General features: G+C 35.3%; 3 protein-coding genes across 3 annotated transcripts; all 3 read right to left on the bottom strand.

Moving 5' to 3' along the window:
• Positions 1–305: 305 nt before the first annotated feature.
• On the bottom strand, positions 306–8814 carry LOC123564365 (4-galactosyl-N-acetylglucosaminide 3-alpha-L-fucosyltransferase FUT6-like). The gene has a single exon (XM_045357885.2). It carries the CDS (start codon positions 8763–8765, stop codon positions 7434–7436), a length of 1332 nt encoding a protein of 443 aa, XP_045213820.2. The 5' UTR covers positions 8766–8814; the 3' UTR covers positions 306–7433.
• Positions 1052–2188, bottom strand: LOC123564366 (glycoprotein 3-alpha-L-fucosyltransferase A-like). The gene has a single exon (XM_045357886.2). The coding sequence runs from the start codon at positions 2186–2188 to the stop codon at positions 1052–1054; it is 1137 nt and encodes a 378-aa protein (XP_045213821.2).
• A 13414-nt stretch (positions 8815–22228) lies between the features above and the next one.
• Positions 22229–25152, bottom strand: LOC123562846 (alpha-(1,3)-fucosyltransferase fut-5-like). Its single transcript, XM_045355444.2, has one exon. The coding sequence runs from the start codon at positions 24879–24881 to the stop codon at positions 23532–23534; it is 1350 nt and encodes a 449-aa protein (XP_045211379.2). The 5' UTR covers positions 24882–25152; the 3' UTR covers positions 22229–23531.
• Positions 25153–27973: the final 2821 nt, after the last annotated feature.

Here is a 27973-nt window from a genome sequence, read left to right as displayed (position 1 = left end):
ATACAAGTTTGATTAGAACTTAAAACGTGCCTTCCTACAACCAGACAGCACAGTTTAAGATATTCAAACGTGTTATATCTATAAAAACACAGGTGTATTGCATACATTTTCAAGTTTCCTTAATTATGCTAACCATGTGAACTGCTACATATACAAAAATACAAATACATTGTATATCAAACAATTTTTGAAATGTTGATAAGATAAAATAATAACAACCAAAAATTATTTTGTTTCATTAGAAAATGTTGTCAGTTGGATATTAGAATTGGCAGCATATTTTTTTACATTTTCTATGTTAGAAAACACTTTCTATGTTAGAAAACACTTTCTATGTTGGAAAAATAAAGATTTGCCAAGCTGGAAGACGGCTGGCTGTATTTAAAAACGAGTGGCAGCTGTCTTTATAATGTCATGATTCGAGCATGTCCTGTCATGCAGGTGGACAGTTAGAAGAAAATCGACTCTTTTACCTACATTAACTAACATAATTAGTACATTAACAAATAAGAAACTGACATTGCATTCACCAGTTTAATCATTTAGCATGATTGAGAACGCGCTCATGATTCTGATATCATGTATGACTAGTTTAGACATATTTTACTGCAAACGAATCAATACATGTTTATAATACGAATTATAATACGAATAAACACATGCGTTATTTTAACACGGATCAATGAAAATTAGAAAAACATGTTACCTTAAGTGATATATACATTGAAATCAGAAGCGAAAGGGTTGGGCCGTAAATTTTCCCAACATGAGCGCGCGTATGACTCGTCAAAAACTTGACATCTGTTGGAATTCGACACTGTCAATTTTCAAGATAAACACGCATATTGTTGTACGTCTTCTTAAACTTCGAAACATTATTTAGTCTTCTACAGATTTCGCATATACTATATTTATGACCATATTCGTACTTTTGTTCATAACGATCTTTCTTCCGCAGTAAGTCGATATATCTGTCTTTGTCATTTCCAAGATACAAAAGGTATTCGGTATAAGAAGTGTTAAGAAACTGACATTGCATTCACCAGTCTAGTCATTTAACAGGATTGAACACGCGTTCGTGATTCTGATATCGCGTATGACTCTCCGAACTCTTGACATCTGTGGGCATTCGACACTGTCCATTTTCAAGATAATCACGCATATTGATGTACGTCTTCTTAAACTTCGAAACATTATTTAGTCTTCTACAGATTTCGCATATACTATATTTGTGACCATATTCGTACTTTTGTTCATAACGATCTTTCTTCCGCAAGAAGTCAACATATTTGTCTATGTCATTCCCAAGATACAAAAGGTATTCGGCCAAGAGTGACACATTTGAGAAGTGGGCAGTATTAATGTAAGTTTTCGTCGGTAGCAGATGATCGTAGTCGGCGCCACCTCGGACAATAACAATCCAATTAAAGTCGTAATAAAAGAAAAACTTTTCTGTGACATAATCGTTGCATAAAGAATTCTCAAATCCAAGGTAAAACTTATATTTTGGCATTATCTTATTCAAATTGTCATTGTCAATGCGATGGTTTGGTCCACATCGCCCGTAAATATCAACATCTACTCCATACTTCTGAAGTTCAGCGACATACTGACCACGTGCACTTTGTGTATTGCAGTTACTTACAACCCATAGAACAGTTTTTGTTTTAGCTTGATAAATAGATTCATAATCCAATGTTCTTGGGACTGTCCTAGTTTTAAGATATCCATAAGGATGTGGCATATCTGAATCGATTCTGTAAGATATTGACCAATTCATTGTGTTATCCCAAGCAGCTGATTTATAATCACTAAACCAATGATGTATTGGCGTTTCACCGCACTTGAATATCCATGCCTGATTGGGATTTCTGTTCTGCTGGCTAATCGGTGGTTTAGATCCCATACCTTTGTTGCATATTATAAACAAAAGAGCATCGGCCGTTTTAAGGTAAGACTTGTCGCTTGTCATCATGCAGTTGTTGTATTCACAAGTCTTAAACTTTTCATTTGTCGTCACTACGTTCTCAAATCCTGGCATATTGAATATTAGCAGTACCTTTTGTGTGGCATTTTCTGCAAATTTCTTAAACGATGTTTCAAACTGCTCTTTGGGATCCAAGAGACTATACATAGTGAAATCTTCTAACTCACCCGTTTTCGGATCTGACCTGTTTACAACCTTCATTTCAGTAAGCTTCTCACTCGACGAATTAAACCACCGAACAAAATGATCCGCATGAAAATCATTCCAAAGTCTTTCTCTAAAAATCGGCTTCCGTGGTGAATATTTGAAAGTGTGGAATAACGTATTTATTGTTAATAAGGTAACTATGCACACAATTACCGTAAACGAGCTTCTCAAAGTTAACCTGGGACTCATGTTAATGTAGATATCCGTATGAGTATGTTAAAATTCGCTCTATCTAACTACCTGGCTATGAAAAGATCGGTATGCATTCTCAAATTACAGACCTTTAAAGGATTATTATTCAGTTCATATATTTTATTAAAGGGGATTTATCATTATAACTTGATGTAAAGATGGTACCTAAAATCAAAAATCGTCTTTACGGGTTATTTTCGGCTTGGAGTGACAGCTAAGTGCATCGATTTACTAAACATACTGTTGCTTTTCCTCTCTGTCATGTTATAATAGAAATATTTTATATTTAAAAAAAAATGACCTCAAAATATCTGAAGCAAAATGACCAACTCTTGTATTGGCAGTTGTTTTATTGATAATTAGAGTCTATATCAAACGTCTAAACAGCTAAATAAATTAAGTAGAGTACGGTATAAGTTTGGTCTACTTTCAACACTTTGAAGAGCCTACAGAGAACTTTCTTTTGTCTGTTAGTAAATTGAAAAGCCAATACTAGCCGAGAGTCTAAAACTGAGTGGAAGAGAAGACATGTTCTCATGTTCTCTATCATAAGCTTACCAAAAGTTGACATGAAAGAAGTGAATTACGTATGTCTTCGAACGAACGAACGGATGGAAAGACAAAGTCGAAATTATACCCCTCCATCTTTGATCATAATCTATGCTTTTATGATCAGTGTGGTCGTAATACAGTGTCCACATTGTTTATCATGATAGAAATGTTTAGATTATTAGAGACTTCTCGGTAAGACCGTGTTCGTGTATGTTATTTATAACGATTCGATAAAGACATTGTGTCTGAAGTCATTCGACTCCCACCAGTGTAATATGGAGAGAACTTAGCACTGATCACATCTGCCGCCACTTATATTTTCTGGTCCTTCGGGATTATTGATTTCAACTCATTTAGATTTGAAGATTGAATACTGCTGAAGCCGGTGCTAGGGGGCGTGGGCAGTGTTACATTTTCCATTACTGCTCATGAACAGACTCAGTCAAACCGAGTCTGCAATTTTCACTCTTTGCCTTGTTTTCGGTGCTTCCGAGGGATCTACTTTTCAGATTTTATATATCTTATTCATGATGCTAAAAACACATACAAAATACAAAGAATATTGATCCCATTTGTTCTCCTGGTGTGATTCTGCAGCAATTTTTCGATAGCATTTAATATAATATTAGCATTCAGTTCAGTTGACTATGATTCCTGGATGCCTCACAATTATAAACCTATTGTCGACAAGTAACTTAAGTTACTGACAACTTCCTCAGATCAAACTAGATCTAGTACTTGTGCGTTAGATTGCCTGAAGTGGTTGAATCTCATTTATGTTTTCGCAGTTGTTTTTATATCGAAGGAAAGTACATGTTAAAAAATTAGAACTAAAGCTCTCAACGCCAATGTCAATATCTGGTACTAAAGGCTGTAATTTGAGTCCACAACCATTGAACACACACACACAATGGATAAAACATAATATCGGTGCGTCATTCATTTATCATTGCAGTATTTTACCAACTCTATTAAATAGACTTGCTTCTTAAAACGTCAATAGCAATATTGCTGTTGGTCCAAACATATGTACATTATATTAAATCAAAATACAAAATGTATATATAGTTCATCCGTGACTGCTTTAAGCGAAAATGAACTGTAGACTGGAAAATATCAGTTGTAGTAGGAAAAGGATTTGAAGTGCACTCATAAATGACAATGTTAAAATTGAAAATTATGAAAATTCTCGTAAACCGAAATAATTTGAAAACAAAAAACGAGTACTGTCTTAAATTAGAATATAAAAAAGAGAATATCTTCTTTTAAGACACACTTCAGCTCAAAATTCGAATCTATTTTATTCAAACCCGAAATCTGACTGTTCTACATACATTATGTATGCAGCTATTTTTTATTTTTTCCTATTAATTTGATCTGACAAACCGTTATGTGGCAAAGTCTAAGTATCTGACTACCCATTAAAAGTCAGGCTCAGAGGTCACTAACGAAATATACTTACTTTACTGATAAATGAAAAAGAGTGAACAGTAATGTCCATCTTCTGTTTATTTTGGGTCTATATATTTATGGGTTTAAATTGCTCAAGAGCAATTGTTTCTTAAATTTTTCAGTTGATGTAAAGTTGTTTAAGATTTTATCATGTAAACAAACCCCAGAAACATTTTATCATCAATATTTCCCACTCTCAGGTGATAAGTTATAGATCAATGTGAATATCTTACATTACCCGCTTACCTTGTTTACAACAGATAAAACACCTTATAGTTTGTTTAAGGTAGTGGACCTGTAAAGAAACTAGTAAAATTACGTATTGTCCATATGCTTTTTTAGGATTTTTTTAGCATTTTAGTTACGTCAAGAAATGGTCGTGTTAAGCAAAAATGTCGAATTGCTTACAAACATATAATTGCACGGGAATTGCAGAGCGTCTCATTACCCATCTACAACCTTAAAATATTGCAATTACATTTGTTGTTAGTAACTAATTTAGTGTTACACTATTTGCAGGAAAGTTCTCCTGAACAGTCAGATAAATGCTTATAAATGAGTAAGCATAAGAAACACTGTAAAAGGATAAATTCAAAAGACAAATATAACTACAGTTACATATATGTGATACTAGCTTAATTCTTTGGTAATTTTTCATTGTTGGATATACATTTTACATTTTAATATATATAAAATTTCGTGTAAACCAAGATGTCATGATTGAGAACTAAAAATAAATTTAGCTAAAATGCTCTGACGTGACGTTTCTTAGTTGAAAGGAATTTTCGCATTATTTTGTTTTAGTTACATTCACTACTAAGCTTTCTAGCAGGGCCTCAGTACAACTTATAAAATAATTGTAAGTGTAAGGCATGATAAATGTGTGCATGTTGTTTATCAAATACAAACAGTTTTAAACAAATGTAAGCCATATTTTGTCTGCCTGATCAGTTTTTGGGAAAAGGATATTTTTAGTTTTCCTTTCACTTTTGACCACTGTTTTATGTTGGCTTAAGTTTATTAGTTGTTCTTCTTAGATTTTCTTTGATTATTTATTCTTGAAATCAAAGGTCTAAAGTGTGGTGGCTGATTTCTGCCAACTTCGCCTTTATTCGCGAGATTTTTGGTATTGGTGCGTTGTCGCCTTTTCGTTTTGTCACGGGCGCCAGAGCAAAAAGGCGAGATTTCTGGTTTTGGCGCGTTGTCGTCTTTTCGCTTTGTCGCGGGCGCCAGAGCGAAAAGGTGAGATTTAGAACTCAACAGGCAAAAAACAACAACGCGACAAGGCGAAAAAGCGAGATTGTCTCGCTATTTCGCTTAGTCGCCCGATACAAAGCGAAAAGACGCCTTTTCGCTTTGTCGCCTTCCTGTAGCGCATGCGAACACCATTATTATGAGATCTTTAGTTTAATCATATTATATTGCTTTCTATTTCAAAGATAAACACAATAGTACATACATTTTTAACACATAACAAAAAACAAAAAGGTCGGGCAACGAGTTATTTCAACATCAGCATACAGTCCTTCCAATAGAAAAAATGTTACACTCTACCAAACAGATTTAATGTGAGCACGTTACTTGAGAGAAAAAAACAACAACAGATGATTGTTGAATAAAAGCATATGCCATGTTTTGGGATTTTCCTACATATCTGCGATATGTCACACGTTTAATTGTAAAGCGTCCTTGAACGTATATTTCATATGAAAAGGGCGCTCAACAAGTCTGGTATAATAATAATAAAAATAAAAAGCTTGCACTGTTAAAAATATTGTACTATTTTCTTCTTCTGTTTGTTCTTCTTTTCCAAAGAGTAATATATTTGTGTTTAAAGGATGGGATAGTCTTGTTAATTGAAATAAATGAAGTCTTTCCTCAGTGTATCTTTAACAAATAATGAAATAATGTTATGCATTTTCTTCTCCGTTTCCATATTCACAAAAGGGTCATTTCGTAATTGACTATTGTAAAGATCGTAGTTAAGGTTGTTACATTTATTTCTTAAGCGAGCATGATAAACTGCATTTTCTCTTTCTCCAAAAAGGAAATACTTTGGTACAATGGGAGGCTTAAATAATTCATTAAATTTTGCTTTAAATATGTTTAAGGAGGGTGATTCCCCTAACTGAAGGTTCTAATTCATTCCATAACTTAACTGATGATGGTATACAGATTTACAAAATATTACTGTACGGCGTGCTGCAGTCACAAAGTTGTCATTATTACGAAAATTATATGGCACTGTTTCGTTAACTAAAGGTGGGATAAGGTCATTTAGGCCACCTCATATTGTAGTTTTTCAAGTGTTTCTTGTTCATTATGTGTGCAGCTATCCCAAACAACTGATGCAAAGAAATAAATAAAGTCCATGACAAAATAAAGATTTAGTATGTAGGCTTCGCCAGTATATCAAAGAATTTCCCTGTTTCCCCATAATGCATGCATGCAATTTTATAATTTTTCTAACAATGTGTGAACTGATGTTATCAGTCGAACTGCGCTTTGTTGCTATGCTAACATGCAGTAAGCATCAATAATTTTGTTCAATTTTGAAGATATGACGGCAATTATGTGCACTGCTGATAAACTTGTACTTGTGGGAAGTTTAAATAACGTCTGAATAGGCGGGACCCTAATTATCTACTTCTTCATGACTATCTATAAAAACATTGGCGTATTGAATACATCTTCAACTTTTGCTTAATTATGTTAACCCTGTAAACTGATACATATACCGAATACATCTTTTTGAAATTGTTAATACTATATAAAGTAACAGTAACCACAAATTATTAAATTCATTAGAAAATGTTGTCAGATCAGATATCAGCAGAGTTTTTTTTTACATTTTCTGTTAGAAAAAATATCAAGAGATGAGTCAAGCTGGTAGACGGCTGGCTGTTTTTTAAGAGGTGTGACAACCGATTTTTCTAATGTCATGATTCGAGTGTGACCTATCATGCAGATTGACAGTGACTCTTTTACCTACACAAATAGTATAAGAAGTGTTAAGAAACTGACATTGCATTCACCAGTCTAGTCATTTAACAGGATTGAACACGCGTTCGTGATTCTGATATCGCGTATGACTCACCGAACTCTTGACATCTGTGGGCATTCGACACTGTCCATTTTCAAGATAATCACGCATATTGTTGTACGTCTTCTTAAACTTCGAAACATTATTTAATCTTCTACAGATTTCGCATATACTATATTTATGTCCATATTCGTACTTTTGTTCATAACGATCTTTCTTCCGCAAGAAGTCAACATATCTGTCTTTGTCATTCCCAAGATACAAAAGGTATTCGGCCAAGAGTGACACATTTGAGAAGTGGGCAGTATTAATGTAAGTTTTCGTCGGTAGCAGATGATCGTAGTCGGCGCCACCTCGGACAATAACAATCCAATTAAAGTCGTAATAAAAGAAAAGCTTTTCTGTGACATAATCGTTGCATAAAGAATTCTCAAATCCAAGGTAAAACTTATATTTTGGCATTATCTTATTCAAATTGTCATTGTCAATGCGATGGTTTGGTCCACATCGCCCGTAAATATCAACATCTACTCCATACTTCTGAAGTTCAGCGACATACTGACCACGTGCACTTTGTGTATTGCAGTTACTTACAACCCATAGAACAGTTTTTGTTTTAGCTTGATAAATAGATTCATAATCCAATGTTCTTGGGACTGTCCTAGTTTTAAGATATCCATAAGGATGTGGCATATCTGAATCGATTCTGTAAGATATTGACCAATTCATTGTGTTATCCCAAGCAGCTGATTTATAATCACTAAACCAATGATGTATTGGCGTTTCACCGCACTTGAATATCCATGCCTGATTGGGATTTCTGTTCTGCTGGCTAATCGGTGGTTTAGATCCCATACCTTTGTTGCATATTATAAACAAAAGAGCATCGGCCGTTTTAAGGTAAGACTTGTCGCTTGTCATCATGCAGTTGTTGTATTCACAAGTCTTAAACTTTTCATTTGTCGTCACTACGTTCTCAAATCCTGGCATATTGAATATTAGCAGTACCTTTTGTGTGGCATTTTCTGCAAATTTCTTAAACGATGTTTCAAACTGCTCTTTGGGATCCAAGAGACTATACATAGTGAAATCTTCTAACTCACCCGTTTTCGGATCTGACCTGTTTACAACCTTCATTTCAGTAAGCTTCTCACTCGACGAATTAAACCGCCGAACAAAATGATCCGCATGAAAATCATTCCAAAGTTTTGCTCTAAAAATCGGCTTCCGTGGTGAATATTTAAAAGCGTGGAATAACGTATTTATTGTTAATAAGGTAACTATGCACACAATTACAGTAAACGATTTTCTCAAAGTTAACCTGAAACTCATGTTAATGTAGATATCCGTATGATTATGTTAAAATCCGGTCTATATAACTAACTGGCTATGAAAAGGTCGATACGCATTCTCAAATTACAGATCTATTTAAAAGATTATTATTCAATTCACATATTTTAATACAGGGACTTTTTCATTATAACTTGATGTAGAGATGGTACCTAAAAATCCATATTCGTCTTTGTGGGTTCTTTTCGGCGTGAAGTGACAGCTAAGTGCACCGATTTACTAAATATACTTATGCTTTTCCTCTCGTTCATATTTTATATTTAAAAAATGACCTTCAAAAAATGTCTGCAAAATGGACAACTCTTGTATTGACAGTTTTTCATCGATAATTAAAGTCTATATCAAAAGTCCAAAAGCTAAATAAATTAAAAGGCCTAGATCCACTACTATATAAGTGTCCCCCCACCCCCAAATCCAATAAACAACTCCCATCTTATCTGCTGCTTATCAGCGATTAAGTAACAGTAGCTGATTAGAGGGCAATTAGCGCAGCAGGGGTCCCAACTGGACCATGAAGATGTGTGCAGTGGAGCTGAAATTAATTTTCCTTGGTGAATGTGGGATAATAATAATAATAATAATAATAATAATAAAAATATTATTATCATTAATATTATTATTTTATTATAATATATAGTTAACAATAATTATCTGATTATTATTATTATTATTATTATTATTAAATATTACAAATAAAAAATAATGAAAGATAATAAAAGATATAGTAATAATATTAACAAGAGCTGTCCGTAAGACAGCCAGTGCTCGACTATTCGAATCGTTGTCACAGGAGCAGGAATTAATCTAATGTTGAAATATCACTAGAGTTCCAACCAAAACTTTAACCAGAAGTTTTCTAAGTTCAAAATGGGGCATAATTTGCCCAAAATACATGTCAGAGTAATGGGACTTGACCCAGTGAGGTTAGTAATTGATCTAAAAATAAAGAAAAAATAAGTTTCAAATCTATAATGCCTTTAAGTAATAGCTATATGTACTTGCACGCAAAACCTTAACCAGGATTTTCTAAGTCCAAAAAGGGGCATAATTTGGCCAAAATTCATGTCAGAGTTATTGGACTTGATGCTATCAACACGTTTTATAACCCCGAAGACACATGAGAAGTTTCATTTCAATATCTGCTTTAGTTTTGGTGATAGTAACTTGCATGCAAAACTTTAACTAGAATTTTCTTAGTCCAAAAGGGGATATAATTTGCCCAAAATACATGTCAGAGTTATGGGACTTGACCCATTGAAGTTGGTAATTGACCTAGAAAAAGAAAAAATAAGTTTCAAAGTTATGTGTATTTAAATGATAGCCATATGTACTTGCAAAACTTTAACCAAGGTGTGATGCCGACGCCGACGCCGGGGTGAGTAGAATAGCTAGACTATTCTTCGAATAGTCGAGCTAAAAATGATAATGATAATAAAACTCAGGTATATATTGTATGTAGTAAAAATCTCTGTGAGTTCTTGTGTTGACAAACAATATCTAATAATATCATAATTAAAATGAAAAAGGTCATACCGATGAAGGTGATCCTTCCATTATATTTATATAGAAAGCTTACAAAACGAATGGGGAAATGATTTTTTTTATATACATGCAATCACCATTATTGGAATATGATATCATTGGATAAAATCAAATTATTAATTGTGTTCTAGATTTTCTATCTGAATTTTCGGTTTCAATAGTAAGTTGCCAAAAGTGTACTTTTTTCATGCTTTACTTTATAACACTGAAATGCACATTCGGTTTTCAATTTTACACAAATGTTATTTACAACTTTCTGCAAGCATTAAAACAAGACTTTTAGATGAGTGAATGTCACATTTTTCTAAACTATCAAAATTGAATTTGTGCACACTGCCAGACAGAACTTGAAAAAAGCTTGCTTTTTTCCCCCTAAAAACATAATGAAATTTGTAACACATTCCTAAATAAGTTTCTTATCATTTTATTATTATGTTTGATCATAAAAATGCCAAAAATAGGTATAACTTTTAAAGATATCACATACTTATCAAATAAAATTAAGAAATAATATATCTCATCGGTGATTTGTCGCTGAATAAATCACTGTTTGGAGTTCAGATGCGAAGGAATTATATCACGAGGGCGCAGCTGAACGACAAACTGATTTATTCAAGAGCAAATCACTAAATGAGATATATTATTTCGATTCTAACATGTTACCAAGGATTTTGAAGTACATCCTTGTCAGCATTCATTAAATATTTGCCCGTTTTCAATCGGTTTCTTTTCCAGCGCGCCGCTACGCCGTTTGACGCTGTGACGTAATAATCGTGACGTCAGAACAGTGAATTGTTGTTTAATAATTCACTGTTTCCAGCCTTCTGTTTAATAGGAAAATGAATCGGATCGTGTTAGAATACAATGTTTCCCCTTCTCACTAATTGATAGACTGACTTTCCAATAAACAATGACCCTTGTTTATTAGAACCATACTATGATAGTCATTAGCCCCCAACTGTGCTAATGAAGACAGAAATCCCTTGGCCCACTGCCAAGATCTAGGCCTAGAGTACAGTATAAGTTTTGTCTACTTTAAACACTTTGAAGAGCCTACAGAGAACTTTCTTTTGTATTTTAGTAAATTCAAAAGCCAAGACTAGCCGAGAACGACATGTTCTCTATCATAAGCTCACCAAGATGTTATTTAAGATTTTATCGTGTAAACAAAATCCTACAAAATTTTACCATCAATATTTTCCACTCATGAAAGCATTCAATTCAGGTGATAAATTGTATATAATAATGTGAATATCTTACATTACCGGTTTACCTTGTTTACAACAACAACAAAAAAAAAAACACCTTATAGTTTGTTTAAGGTAGTGAACCTTAACGAAACTCGTAAAATTAAGAGAATGTCGAATTGCTTACAATTACACAATTGCACGGGTTTTGGTGAGGGTCGACGCGCGACAATTCCACACGATACACGACACGCGAAGTGACACTCGACAATACGAAGCGACATTTTCATAATGTCGTATCGCATGTCGCCCGTCTACCGGTGAAACGGTAAGATAAAAAGCTGTATTTCCGTACTTTTCTGATACTGTCCTGAGCTCTGATGGCATCATATGGACTTGTAAGTAGCTTAAATGTAAAACCAAGTCATCTACGAACATATATATGGTATAGGTAGGTACCTGGGGTGTAGAGACTCGAACAAGGGTCAGAATCTAACATAGTGTCATTATCAACTGAAATTCAGTATAAATTACAATAATAACAATTAATAAAGATTAATTTTACATATTAATCTCATTTATTATGGCTAAATTGAACTGGTCAACTATTTATTATTAAGCTTGTCCTAATTTGTCGTCTGCTGTTCATAAACCTTGACGATGCATGCAAGTCACGTGACATATAGGTATAAATGTAAGCAACACCGTCTTCTGTCCTTTTTCAATACCGGTAAATCGAAGTGGATAAACATTGTATTAGTTATGTCTGCACATGGTCGAGGATCACGGAGAGGAAGGCGGAGAAGGGACGACCCCTCAGCAGGAGAGAAACAAAGGCCAGAGATAGTTATTTGACAAATATAATTCGGCCGATGATAGAGGTATGAACGCTTCGATTATTGATTTTGACGAAATTTTACGGGTGTTCGATATAATGCCACGTAGTGCTCACGTGGTTGGTCACGAATATATGTCGTGCTGGAAACATGGAAAGTGTAGATAGCGTCTAGGATAATAGACACAAATAACGAAAATGTAGATGGCGGGTTGAATCTGGCGACTTCTGTAGCTAATTCTACTAGCAATAGCAATAATTTTAGCGAAAACGAGTTGATTTTTACCATATATTGATAATCTGCTTAGGCAGACAAGTTATGACATAACCATGCATGTACCATTCTCTTTAAAGCAACGGATTTGTACAGTTTTGTTGTAAAAGGGTGCGGTGGAACTGACCGATTATGATAACGGTAGTGTTTTGTCCCTGTTTAGTAACAGTAAAAATGAGTGCCGTCGAAGTGTGTAAAGATGATATAGGCTCTACAGAAAAATGGTCTAATGCTTTTATAATATGTCGAACTTCACGAACTACGGAATTATCTTTTTTATTATTAGAAAGGATGCAGTAATTCACGGGGTACATTTCGGAAAAATTATGACCAACAATTTAGGTGAAAGCAAGCTTAATTCCCTCGTCGTGGTCGGCAATCAATCAGGATTGGTGGCTACGTTGCATGCCTTTGCGTTATGAATACATTTACAAGCGTGTCAAAACCAAAAAATGTCTGTATTGACTTTAACAAAGGCTAATTTTTAGTTTATCGTGCCATCGCAAAGTTTAGGCGTCACATAAAAAAGAGGCGTAGTGCATTTATTATTTAATATTATTACCCCAAACTTCCAGCACCGCTAGACAATACATATAACCTGATATCTATACCAATCCTAGTAAGATACTGGAAGAATGTTAAGCAAAATTATACAAAAATAGCCGCTTGTTTTATAAATTACCTGTAAATTTTTATACAGCGCGATCATAAATAGCTATTTCGTTTTTATCATAAATACATTTAAAACACTACAGGCACAAAATTCAGACTTTCGGCCGGAAAATACAAAAAACATAATAGAAAAATATATATTAATAAAAAGACGGCAGCAATTTAAAAATATAGAGTTAAATTACTGTCAGGAAATTCTTAGTGACCTGTCTGGTTTATAAATAGAATGTGTGTATTGATAATGGAATGGTCCGTTATTTGGGTAGAAGTGTTATTCAGTTTAATGCGGTTTTTACATTAAAAGGGCAAGGTAAATCATGCTGTTTTCCCTAATCGGTGGACCAGTCTATATATTGGAAATCAAACTACACGTGGCATACGCACGTACATGGTTTATGCGGATTTTAAAAATAAACATGTTGTTGCGATGTTTTAGTAAGTTTTAAAGGATTCTTTGTTCTAAATTTTTATTAATATGTTACTGAATTTATTAACAAAGATAGGTACAGTACACTGGCAGTTCTTGACTTTTTGGATGATTTTGGTTAGAAATAACTTCGGTCAACAACTGTTACATCAAACATTTTGTAATATTTACTTCATTTAAACTTTCGGAACTTTCGACAAATTTGATAGAAAGCAACAAAAACAAAATAATAATATGCCTCCACCCAGACATATTCTAAAATGTAACTTTCGCCAGTTTCGGGCTTTGAAATTAAAATGAATTAAAGACCTGCTCCTGTCCTACCTTTTAACCTTAAATTGTCACTGAAAAAAGCATAAAAATCCTAAGTATGAACATTGAAGCCTGTCAAATAGAGTCTGTTTTTATATAAAATTCTATATAAAATACATGCGTTTTTGCGTGCTAAAGTGTGGCGCGTGGCCGTTAAAGAGGCACCACAAAATAACTGTATTTTGTATTTCCATGATGGTAATTATACATGCTTTGCATGAAGCAAAATGAGAAATAACAAGTCTCTAGTTACAAATTGACAGTGACATAATATAAGGCCAAGACAATGTGTGTGATGGCTTAACATTTTATTGAATTACTGTAGCAATATGTACAGAAATCAGTGTATTTAAATTTCAATCACATTTTGTTTCTACAAAGTAAGATAGCAATTCATCTATAGTTTTGAAACTATGCCGAAAAGAGATTGACCGAATAAGTTTGCAGATGAAGTTGTCAATATACATTTGTTCAGGAAAGGCCTAAATTGTCCACCTGAAAACTTGTAGTATAGTTATATACATGTATTACCTGTATTCTAAGAATGACTTTCATAAAGTTTTGTGGTGGAAAAAAGTATGTTACCAGGTCGTGGTTGGTCTTTATCTGTTACCTGTTGTGCTCTTGGGTTGCGTGCATACAATAGAATTCGAATAGTTGCGGAGCAGGGCTTTAAGGTTCCCTTTTATATATAGTATACCACATACAATTCGTTTTCGTAAACATTAAAGATTGCGTTTTGTTACCTTAACTCAGAGTTCCATATTTTAGTGAGTCTTGTATAAGAAAAACGTGAACTCGGACTCAAACAAAACATAATAAAAAAGTAGAAAGGTCATTTTGCAAGTAAGAAATTTCGGTTTGAAAACGTGTAAACAGGTATGACCTAGTAATCGAACTGTACGATTTGGAAATATCCATGCACTGGCCCGTTCCGCTGGACCTACTACGATTGATTAACGGCACAATTATTATAGTAACGTAATCAAATAAGAATGAATAAAATAAAAACAACCCCTATCATTATTAAAATGCCATGTGAAAATAACACGTATGTGTCCAGAGTTACCCCCGCTGTCGCCAAAACGTCGGTGGGCAGCTTCTTTATCCATTTTTAAAAAATACAGTTTGCTGCGTGACAGTTAGCTATGATGGTTGGTCCGATTTGGATATCATGATTATTTGAAAATAGACAGGTTGAAATCTATAGTCTTTACTTCATAGACACAAGTTGCTCAAATTCCCGGTGGTTTCTTTAATGGCATGGTGTACACCTCTTTAGTTTCAACATATTTATTTCATAATGCACATTTATGCATGACTACTGACAAGACTACACACATAAGGAAAGGGATTGGAAAGATAGAATTAACTAAAATAGTTCCGCTTCTTAGAGATGATTTACATACAATAATGGCAGGCATTGAATATATTATCGTAAAATACATTACATTGAAATAAGCTGTTTTATTAAACTTTGAAGTTTTAGAAAATGGCGAACAAGGAAATTTGAAAAGTTGCGAGACGAGAACGTAAAAAATTATCAAGCAATAATCTTAGATTTGCTTTTAATAGCTTCATTTTGATCAGTAGTAATTCAAAATAGTAACTGTGTTTGGTTAAAATGTCGCTAGTTGTTTTACCTATGCAACTGCGTAATGGAGTATGATTGCTAACTACCAGAAGATAATAATAAATATTGAAAATTGGCGCATATGTTTAGTATTAAAGAGCGGTGATTTTGAAAAAGTAGAGAAGATCTGACGCAGAACTTGGAATGCTCTTCGCGATATATGCTTTTGAATATCTTAAAATCATAAGAATTTTGGGGAAATAAAAATTTTTAAAGAAAAGAAGTGCATTAAAAATTTATATTTTGTGGCGGAAAATTCTTACGCATAGGGGCGGCCAGGATTTCACATAATAGATACATTTGTTTTACCCCCTATAAATCTAATTTGCCTAGAGTGTCGTCTGTAGGTGGATAACAGTTTATAGGGTTCAAAAAATTATTTTCTGGGTTCTAAAATTATCTTTGGGTTAAATGAGCTGTAAAGTACTTGCTAGATTAGCTTTGACTAAAGCGGTCTTTAATAGCTCCTATTTTGTTAGGCCATTCTGTAGCAAAGCAGTATAGTTTCATGTTGCACTGGTGATTCGATTAATAGGTTGGCCCTACTGCGGTGTACCTTGCGGTTATATCAATCGCCGAGCGGCGGCGAAAGTAGCATTAGTAATGCTTTGCGGTTCTATCTAGCGCCATGTCAATGAGTAGCAAAGCAGTATAGCAGCATGATTGCACTGGTTGTTGGATAAACAGGGTTATATCAGCGAGAGTAGCATTAGTAATGCTTTGTATCTGGCGGTGCCTATGCGGTGCAGATTTATTACAGATCTATATGACGCCGAGCGGCGTTATTGGTGCAACAGGGGTGGGGGCTTCCCAGGGTTTCTTGTAAAGTCCGCTCTTGGTCGCTCCTATGCGTATGTCTTTCCATAGCTATAATCTATGGATCGAACAAACTTCATTAGTGTCGTCTGATGAGGTTTATTTCACGTCCGTCATGACCATATCCGCCATTCATATTTTCAATTATATTCTTGGAAATACTTTTAAAAAGTAAACTTGATGGAATTATTTATATGTGGCAATGCAATAATCGTCAATAAAAATATGAACTATCACATGTCGTTGTGTTATTGGTATTTATCAATTGAGTCCTAGAATAAAATAAAAATAGGACAGGTATCAGAAAATGATCAAACTTGTTATATGCGGTAGGGTGCTGGACAAGACTAAGCTGACCCGACCCGGGGAGCCATGAGAATCGCTCCAATGGTGTTATTGGACTCAGCGAAGGTAGTACTTGGGTTTTCAGGACTGTCTTTACTGCTCTGACAAGTTCATATTTTGAGAATATTACCGGAATTTAACCTATGATCTTGACCCCTAGCCGACCGGGTTTGGACCTGACGTGGCTTTTTTCTCTAGGTACTGACTTGCCCTTTGCAACAAGGTATCATTTATTAAAATCGGACATCAGGTTATGAAGATATGGCTCCTCAGACAAGGACCAGCCCTCTATTTAATATATGAAGAAGTATGCATATTTTCACGAAAAATGATACATGATACGGTCCTCCGACGAAACCGTCGGCGGTAAAATTATACAAGTTACATATCCTTTAGACAATGTTTGAATTTAATTTATAAAAGTTATTTCATTAAAATATCTTGTGTTTGGAACATTCTACAATTATTTGAATTTAATGAAAAACATGGACATTTTAGTGATTTACGTACGGAAAAGTACGGAAATGCAGCTTTTTATCTTACCCTTTCACCGGTAGACGGGCGATATGCGATACGACATTATGAAAATGTCGCTTCGTATTGTCGAGTGTCACTTCGCGTGTCGTGTATCGTTTGGAATTGTCGCGCGACATTTCAAAGTGGATATCGCGACATTGTCGTTTGGCATTGTCGCCGTCGTTTGCGATTGTCGGGTGTCACTTCGTAATGTCGCTATGTCACTTCGCGTTGTCGTGTGTCGACCCCACAAACGCGACGGCGACATCATAAATGGGCCCAACAGGATTCCGAAAATGTAAGCCATATTTTGTCTGCCTGATCAGTTGTTGGGAGAAGGACCTTTTTAGTTTTCGTTTCACTTTTGACCACTGTTTTATGTTGGCTTCAGTTTATTAGTTGTTCCCCTTAGATTTCCTTTGATTAATTACTCTTGAAATCAAAGGCCTAAAGGGCCTGAGACTCGGCTACTGACAGATCTAGTTATAGGAGTTAATGTAATTACTGTCACAGAAGGAATCACGTTAGGGTGTAAGAGGGCAATGACAGCTCTGATGTTGAAGTATATTGGGGATTGTTCTGTACATTTTTTCACTCTGTGAGACGTTCAGTAAGAATTTGACAGTCATGGTTTCCATTACAGAACCATATTGGCCAGTTATGTGGTGCAAAAGGGAAACGCTGATTGAAAGAGAAAAGTAGGTTTAGAATAATACACATTATTCCGTGCGGTAAAATTATCATACGATAGGAAATGATCACAGGATGAAAGAAGACGAGGGGATTTTTTTTCGGACAAAAATACACCTGTCCCCATGCAACTTATTTTGAATACATTTTTTCTTTTTTCTTCAAACTATGCATGACTGAGTGAAGATTATTTACTTAAAAAAAATCATTCAACTAAAAGATCCGTATTGTGTGCAGTTAGGCCTGGTACTGAAAATTCCTATGAAATTTCACCCAAATTACACAAATAGTATAGAAGACGTCCAGACAAATCAGAAATGATCTTTAAAGGACCTCAACTACGCAAAAAGTAATTATTATTATTATTATAATTATTATACCAAATATATTATCTATATCAGATATATTATTTATATAGCGCCCTTTTCATGATAAACACGTTCAAAGGCGCTTAATATAATTCATATGGAATCGTATGGAAATAAGCGCAACTAGACTTCATTAAAATACTTTCTGTGAAGTTTCATTGAAATACCATCAGCCGTTTAGGCCATGAAATGTTCACAGACAGACAGCGATGATAAAACAATATGAAATAAATTGAGGGATATAAGCAATGTATTTCGGACAGTTTTTCAGTGTATACGTAACCTGAAAAAAGAAAAAAATTAAAATGAAGTCAAAGAAAAGAACATATAGATAGACGCAGCCCGAATTATCAAACTGGGTGTAAGTATCATCATGATAAGAAATGAAAGAAGAAAATCTTGCGCTATTTTGTGTGTTATTTTGAATTCGAACACTTTTACGAATTTCTTTTATATAAACAAATAAGGATTTTACCGTGTATTGTTTTGGCTATTCCTGTATACTCCCTCGTATTTAAAACCGCATTTTATTCCAGCCTGGTGTAATTCGGAAATAGATTTTAGTTGCTTCGTAATTAGATTACTACGCATCTGAACTCAAACCGTGTTTTATTTGCCAACAAAGCACGCTAAACTAAAATCTATTTCTCAAACAAAAAGTAAAGAAAATAACTTTTGAATATTGAACAAGATTGGTAAGAATGATCAATGTAATTACGCTGCTGGATATATGATATTTCTTCCATGCTTTATTTTATTACCACAAACCATGACTTACGTATGTCTTCGAACGAACGGATGGACAGGCAACGCCAAAATTATACCCCTCAACCTTTCATCATGGTCTATGATTTATGACTAGCGTGATCGTAATACAGTGTCCACATTGTTTATCATGATAGAAATGTTTAAATTATTAGAGACTTCTCAGTAAGACGGTGTTCATGTATGTTATCTATGACGATTCGATAAAGACATTGTGTCTGAAGTCATTCGACTCCCACCTGTTTAATACGTAGAACTTAGCACTGATCATATCTGTCGCCGCTTTCAACCACTTATATATCTTATTCATGATGCCAAAAACACATACAAAATACAAAGAATATTGATCCCGTTTCTTCTCTTGGTGTGACTCTGCAACAATGTTTCGATAGCATTTCAATATAATATCAGCATTCAGTTCAGTTGACCATGATTCCTGGATGCCTCACAGTTATAAACCTATTGTCGACAAGTAACTTAAGTTATTGACAACTTCCTCAGATCAAATGAATAAACTTTAGGTATATTGTGTTCAGTTTATCAATACTAAAATGAATACATTTTCTTTGATTCATACCTATTTCCCTGTTAATTGATATATATGTGCTCTATGTTTTGTATGGTGGAATATTTCTGCCACGAGGTAGCTATCGCGATACTAAAATAATTATCTCGAAACGAAGTTTTCTGAAAAGATTATCTCAATAGTGGAAGTTTCCCGGAAATATTATTGCGATAATTTACATTATTTTCTCGATACCTTTTGTGTAAGTGCCCACAACTGCCATTTATTAGCTAGATTACCTTTCTCGATACTTTCAGAAATTATCTCGATATTTCAAATTTTTCTGAAAAGTTTATCGCAATACCCTAAAGTTTCCTGGAAATAAAAGGCATATCGAGAAAAAAATAATTTAGTGCGATAATGTTTTCAGAAAAATGCACAACTTTGCTGAAAAGTTAAAAATATTACCGTGATAGTTACCGAGCATCTCGTGGCAGTTCCAAGCATTAACGCGAAATTTTGCGCTAAAAAAAACAGGAAATGAATAAAAATATCTAGAAAATATTATTTATTGCTTAAATGTTTTCAGAAAAAAAAATGCACACATTTCCTTGAAAGTTTACAAATTATCGTGATAGCTACCTAGCTACCTCGTGGCAGAAATTTGCCACCATAGTTTCGAGCTAACTGACCGTTTTTATCTTACATTTTACCTTTTTCTAATATTTTGTTTTTCATTTTAGAGACTGAGAGGAAATAATTTTTACCAGGTTTTGTGCATATACAGTATATAGACATAAATATTCAATCTGCCAAACTAGCCAAAACAAATCTCATTTGGACTCAAAATTTCATGCGCCGTCACTTAAATATTTTATTTTATATACCGGTAGGATGAATGACGTCATTTGTGAGTCACTGACGTCATTTTAATGAGTTATATAAATTAATAACCGAAGATGCGTTGATACAATGAGAAAGATTATTAGATTTCAATCGAGAAATCGAATAAACAAATCGCTCATTCATTTCCACAATAGACGTTCTACCTCTAGTATGGAACCTGTGCATACAGGTCAAACTTTTAACAGTTTTAAATTAAAAACAACAAAAAACAACAACATTTAGATCTAGATCTAGTAGGCTTACTTCTGCGTTAGATTGCCTGAAGTGTTTGAATCTCGCAGTTGGTTTTTATATTGAAGGAAAGTACATGTTAAAAATTTAGAACTAAAGCTCTCAACGTCAATGTCAATCTGGTACTAAAGGCTGTAATTTCAGCCCACAACCATTGAACACACACACAATGGATAAAGACTTATTTCTTAAAACGTCAATAGCAATAATTGCTGTTGGTCCAAACATATGTAAATTACATTAAATCAAAACATATATAGTTCGTGCGTGATTGCTTTTATTCCCCTATCACACTTAGACGAATACCAAGAAGAAGAACGCACTGCGTCCTGAAAAATTCGATGAACGCGGCGGGGACGGGGTCAAACTCGCAAAATGTGCAGTCCTCAACTTTATATTACGCCCTTACAACGTCCCTGCCAGGTTCTCACTGCGTCTAACACGTTCCCACTAATTTCTTAAATTCGCATCTTCACGCGCGCACCACGTCCAATGCGTTCTTACTACGACCAGTCGGAGTGCACCACGCGCTTATCACGTTCTCACTACGTTCGCCGGCTCCTTTTAAATACTGCGCCACGCGAGGCGCTTTTTTATTTGTTCAGCAAGTTTTATCGTGTCCACATCTACACCCAAGAGCAGAAAGCCAGGTACAAGATCTAGGTTGTCTTCTATTCCTTCTCCTTCTTCGCCTTCTCACCAACACAGATGCAGCTTGTGCATCAAGTAGAGCCTGTTGTCATTGTAGCAGAGCAAGTTGCTGAAGAAGTTCCTGATTATGTGCGTTCATATTCAGTGCGGGTTGAAGTGATTTGGGAATTGGATCCTGTATTTATACTCAATTCTCAGAACCTGACTTAGACGCTGCAAACGTGCCATAGACGTGTTAAGCACCGAAAGAACGTATTACCAACCTAACGCAGTCTTCTGCAACGTCTTCCACAACGTGGCACGGACGTACCATGGTCATAGCACAGGCGTGGAGAGTTTGTAATGAGAACTCCATTGACGTAACAAGAACGCAGTAACAACGCAATGAGAACGCCATGCAATCTTTCCTGTCCGCACCACGCTTGTACTACGTCAATTAAGTTCCCACTAGCTTTTAGTTACGTCGTAACTACGTCAATGCCGTCGTTACTACGTCCTTATTAAGTTCTTACTGCGTGCTGATTCGACCATGTCCTCACTACGTTTGTTTTGAACATGTCCAAAGTTCGACCGCGTCCTCCACGTCCATGGAGGCCATATCACGTCCTTACCGGTGTCTACTGCGTTCCTTCTACGTTTTATAAGTTCTTACTGCGTCCTGCCAGTTGTTATTGGACGTAGTTGGAACGCGGCCGAGTGTGATGGGGGTTTTAGCGAAAATGAACTGTAGACTGGAAAGTATCACTTGTAATAGGAAAAGGATTTGAAGTGCACTCATAAATCACAATATTAAAATTGGAAATTATGAAAATTCGCGTAAACTGAAATAATTTGGAAACAAAAAAGACGGGTACTGTCTTTAATAAGAATATAAAAAAGAGAATATCTTCTTTTAAGACACACACCAGCTCAAAATTCGAATCTATTTGATTCAAACCCGAAATCTGACTGTTCTACATGTGTATTTTTATTTTTTCCTGCTAATTTGATCTAACAAACCGTTATGCGGCAAAGTCTAAGTATCTGACTACCCGTTAAAAGTCAAGCTCAGAGGTCGCTAACGAAATATACTTACTTTACTGATAAATGAAAAAGAGTGAACAGCAATGTCCATCTATTGTTTATTTTGCGTCTATATATTTATGAGTATATATTGCTGTTTGAGCAATTGTTTCTTAAATAAATTTTTCAGTTGATGTAATACCAAGCTTGCTAATGACTTGAAATGTGTCTTTCTACATTTAGACAGCACAGTTTAGCATATTCAAACGGGTTTTTATCTATAAAAACGATAGTATAATGAATACATTTTCAACTTTTCCTTAAGTATGGTAATCCCGTGAACTGCTAAATAAACAATACACATATGTACATCTTTTCGAAATTTTTGATAAAATAAAGTAATAGCAACCAAAAATTATGTTTCATTAGAAAATGTTGTTAGTTGGAGATTAGATATTGGCAGATTTTGTTTTTACTTTTCTGCGTTAAAAAAAGAGATTATCCAAGCTGGAAGACGGTTGGCTATATCTGAAAGCGTGTGGCAGCTGTTTTTCCTGCTGTTATGTTTCGAGCGTGACCTGTCACGCAGGTGGACAGTTACCCTTTACCTACACAAATAGTACAAGAACAATTAGACTAGATGCCCACGCATAACATGTCGAGCCCGCCGTTTGACCCCTAAGTGTGACCTTGAGCTTTGAGATAGGAATATGTGCCACTCCGTCTCATTGAGTTAAAAATTCATGCCAAATATAAACAAGATTCCTCAATGCATGTCAAAGTTATGGGCCAGACAAGGTCTGACATGACCTTTGACCTCCAACTGTGACATGGACCTTTGAGATATGAACCTGGTGTTCACGCATGACACTCCGTCTCACTGAGGTTAACATTCATGCCAAATATAAACAAGATTGTTCCATCCATGCATGTCAAAGTTAAGGTCCGGATAAACAAATCCGGACGGATGGACGCACGGACGCACATACACCGAACAGCCATTTGGACAACTATGTCTTCCCTTCCTCAAACGGGATCGACAAAAAACTGACACTGCATTCACCAGTTTGCTCACTTAACATGATTGAAAACGCGCTCATGATTCTGATATCGCGTATGACTCGCCGAAGACTTGACATCTGTGGGCATTCGACACTGTCCATTTTCAAGATAGTCACGCATATTGTTGTACGTCTTCTTAAACTTCGAAACATTATTTAGTCTTCTACAGATTTCGCATATACTATATTTATGACCATATTCGTACTTTTGTTCATAACGATCTTTCTTCCGCAAGAAGTCAATATATCTGTCTTTGTCATTCCCAAGATTTAAAAGGTGTTTGGCCAAGAGTGACACGTTTGAGAAGTGGGCAGTATTAATGTAAGTTTCCGTCGGTAGCAGATGATCGTAGTCGGCGCCACCTCGGACAATAACAATCCAATTAAAGTCGTAATAAAAGAAAAACTTTTCTGTGACATAATCGTTGCATAAAGAATTCTCAAATCCAAGGTAAAACTTATATTTTGGCATTATCTTATTCAAATTGTCATCGTCAATGTGATGGTTTGGCCCACATTGGCCGTAAATATCAACATCTACTCCATGCTTCCGAAGTTCAACAACATACTGACCACGTGCGCTTTGTGTATTGCAGTTACTAACAATCCATAGAGCAGTTTTTGTTTTAGCTTGATAAATAGATTCGTAATCCAATGTCCTTGGGACTGTCCGAGTTTTAAGATATCCATAAGGATGCGGCATATCTGAATCGATTCTGTAAGATATTGACCAATTCATTGTGTTATCCCAAGCAGCTGATTTATAATCACTAAACCAATGATGTATTGGCGTTTCACCGCACTTGAATATCCATGCCTGATTGGGATTTCTGTTCTGCTGGCTAATCGGTGGTTTAGATCCCATACCTTTGTTGCATATTATAAACAAAAGAGCATCGGCCGTTTTAAGGTAAGACTTGTCGCTTGTCATCATGCAGTTGTTGTATTCACAAGTCTTAAACTTTTCATTTGTCGTGACTACCGTCTCAAATCCTTGCATATTGAATATTAGCAGTACCTTTTTTGTGGCATTTTCTGCAAATTTCTTAAACGATGTTTCAAACTGCTCTTTGGGGTCCAAGAGACTGTGCATAGTGAAATCTTCTAACTCGTCCGTTTCCGTATATGACCTATTTACAACCTTCATTTCAGTAAGCTCCTCACTGGAGGAATTGAACCGCCGAACAAAATGATCCGCATGAACATTATTCCGAAGTTTTTCTCTAAAAACCGGCGTCCAGAATGAATATTTAAAAGCGTGAAATAAAGTATTTATTGTTAATAAAGTAGCTATGCACACAAATACCACAAATGATTTTCTCAAAGTCAACTTGCGACTCATGTTAATAAAAATATCCATATGGTTATATTTAATATTCGCTTTAAATTTAACGCAGGTTTCGAAATTTACAAAGTTTTAAGATTGAAGTAAATATAATACAGGAACCGAAAGGCTATGAAAAAAACAGAAAACAATTGATATGCCTTCTCAAAGTAGAGATCTTTAAGACTATATTACACAACAGGGTTTTTATCATTATTGCTTTATGTATTGATTAATTATTCTTGAAATCAAAGACTTAAAGGGCATGACAGTCGGCTGCTGACAGATCTATTGTGTGTGTGTGTGTGTGTGTGTGTGTGTGTGTGTGTGTGTATGTGTGTGTGTGTGTTCGGGTTTAACGTCTTTTTCAACAATTTTTCAGTCATATAAACGACGGTGTCTACTTGTAGCAGTGAGCACAATGCCCAGCTTTATAGCGCTGCCTCACTGGAATATCACGCCGTAGACACGTGGCATGATACCCCACCCAGTCACACTATACTGACACCGGGCTGACCAGTCCTAGCACTATCCTCTTAATGCTGAGCGCCAAGCGAGGAAGCTACTAGTACCATTTTTACGTCTTTGGTATGACAGATCTATTAATGTGAGTTATTGTTATTATTGTCCTATAAGGAATCATGTTAGAATGTACGAGGACAATGACAGCTCTGATGCTGAAGTACATTGGGCATTTTTCTGTACATCTTTTTCCAAACGTTGAACCATTCAGTTCGAAAAATAGATTGAACAGTCAAGGTTTCCAGCTCAGAAGTCTTATTAGACGGTTATAAATGTGGTGCAAAGGGGAAACGCTGTTTGAAAGAGAAAAGTAAGTATAGAATAATACACATTATTCCATGCGGTAAAATTATCATTCGACAGGAAATGACTACAGGATGAAAGTAGACAGAGGGTTGTTTTTTTCTGACAAAAATACACCTGTCTCGTTTCAACTTACTTGGCTTTTTTTCTTCTTCAGACTACGCATGAGTAAGTGAAAGTTATTTACTTAGAGAAAAATCTCTCAACCATAAGATCCGTACAAGGCCTATAATCACACTGGTTATTCGGGTACCTACTCGTGTGAGCGATACCGCCCTCATGTGATTTATGTACATGTTGGTGAATAGGAAATGCACACCTTTAACAGGTTCTTATTCCGTATTTAACTAAAGATTTGAAATGTTTTACATGTAGTTTTAAATGTGTAAGATCATACCTTAACTATATCATGTCAAATATCTATCTAATATAATCTGAATAACTGTGAAAAAATACGTTTTTTTTTTGCTGTGAAAATGTTTTAAAGCGATGATATATACATTTGTATTTTCACGATTGATGGTATTATTTCGGATTATATGAGGAAATTTTTGTTAGGAAAATGAAAAGCAGTCATTCTATGTGTTAGTCGTTACTTTCATTTCACAAAAACTGGAATCACAGTAAAATTAGATCGATTTTTTTCGAAGACAGTGTGTAGAAAAAAAGAAACCTCTGACGATGTACCATGGTACCATCCTCGTTGTTTCTGTCAATCGAGCGGATACCGTCCTCGTTATTGAAATAAGCATTACATTGAGGCAGACCCATTTTCTAATTTAGCGATAACATGCAATGACCAGACAAAATAAAGATAAAACTTTGATCTTTTATGCCCTCCAGCTACTGGAAGCAGTCTATCCGGAGAAAAACTTCTCACATCGCTTCAAATTCGCTATCAACTTAGTATCAAGATCCATCTACATAGACACATTCTAATCTGTGTATTTTCAACTGAATATTGCTTCCGTACATTTTGTCTTGTTATTTAAATTGTTACGGGGTATAAAATGTTCATAGCAAAAACAAAATTAAATTTGTTCAGAAATTCTATGATTTTTGTCAAATACTTTATTGCGATCGACCCACGTTTCTAAGCTTCGTTTTGAGGAATAAAGCCAGTAATTCGGTCGAAAATGTGCATCGTCAAGAGTAGTCGAAAGAAGCCAGTAGTAAACAGATCCGTATTTCTCCATGTTTTGTTTCTCGAAAATTCGTATGGAACATGTGCTTTAATCACACATTTTACTGTAAGAATACATCATGCACAGGGCCGGATCCAGAAATTTTTGACTGGGGGGGGGGGGGGGGGGGTGTGGGCGGGGGGCACCAGTCTTAAACGAAGAAAAGGGATTTTGCCATAACTCCAAACTGAATACTAGTCAACAAAGACGTGCTCAGTTTCATGATATTGTTACAAATGTACCAAATAAGAAACTAATGCCTTACATAGGGAAAATATTTCGGCGAATGTCATCGACGTCTGCATTATGTCAACTTCGTTAAAATGTATTATTATCTTTTCTTCAACTAAAACAGTATTCTGCAAAATGTTTCTTACTCCTTTTAAATTATTTTGCAGTTTGCCATCGTGATCTTGCGCTTAGCGCTTCATGCATCTCTTTCTCTGGCGAGCTGTAAAGCGCGAGATAGCGATGGTGAAGCCATCGTGATTTCGCGCTGTGAACACTTTGCGTATTGTGACGCGTGAAGTGCGAAATCACGATGGTGAAGCTAAACATCACGGTGGTGAAGCAAAAAATTTCGAGAGAAAAAAAAAAACAACTCCATTTCGTGCTTTGTCATTTTGATCTCGCGCTTCGGGTATCGCCTTCCCGCGAGATCACAACGGCGAAGTGCGAAACTATGAAAATTTCAGGCTTTAACATTAGCATTGGGCAGATTTGTACCAACAATATTGAATCATAAAACAAGTATTTAAACTTAGCGGGATTGTAGGTTTTATAATTGCGTTCATTTATGTGTACCGTATTGCGGAAGTAATCGCTGCGGGGAGTTTTATAAATGTACATTGACATAACGAGGACGGTACCCATGTGCAAACGGGTAGGTATCATTGTTTATTTTCATCCATCGTCAGAGGTACCATCAAAAACAGCGACAGGATGCATATAATTGAAATTTTATCAACAAAAATAACTTGCAGGTACACGATCCATTCGTTTTGTAGTTGAGTATGCATAGTTTTAAAGTAGTGCCAAATTCAATTATCTCAAATTCGAACAAAGAAAAATACGTCTCAAAACGTCAAATTACATGAATTTTGTTACATTTCTTCAAAT

This window comes from Mercenaria mercenaria, chromosome 2 (assembly GCF_021730395.1).
Source record: "Mercenaria mercenaria strain notata chromosome 2, MADL_Memer_1, whole genome shotgun sequence".
Lineage (NCBI taxonomy): Eukaryota > Metazoa > Mollusca > Bivalvia > Venerida > Veneridae > Mercenaria > Mercenaria mercenaria.
This window is presented reverse-complemented; position numbering and strand designations above follow the sequence as displayed.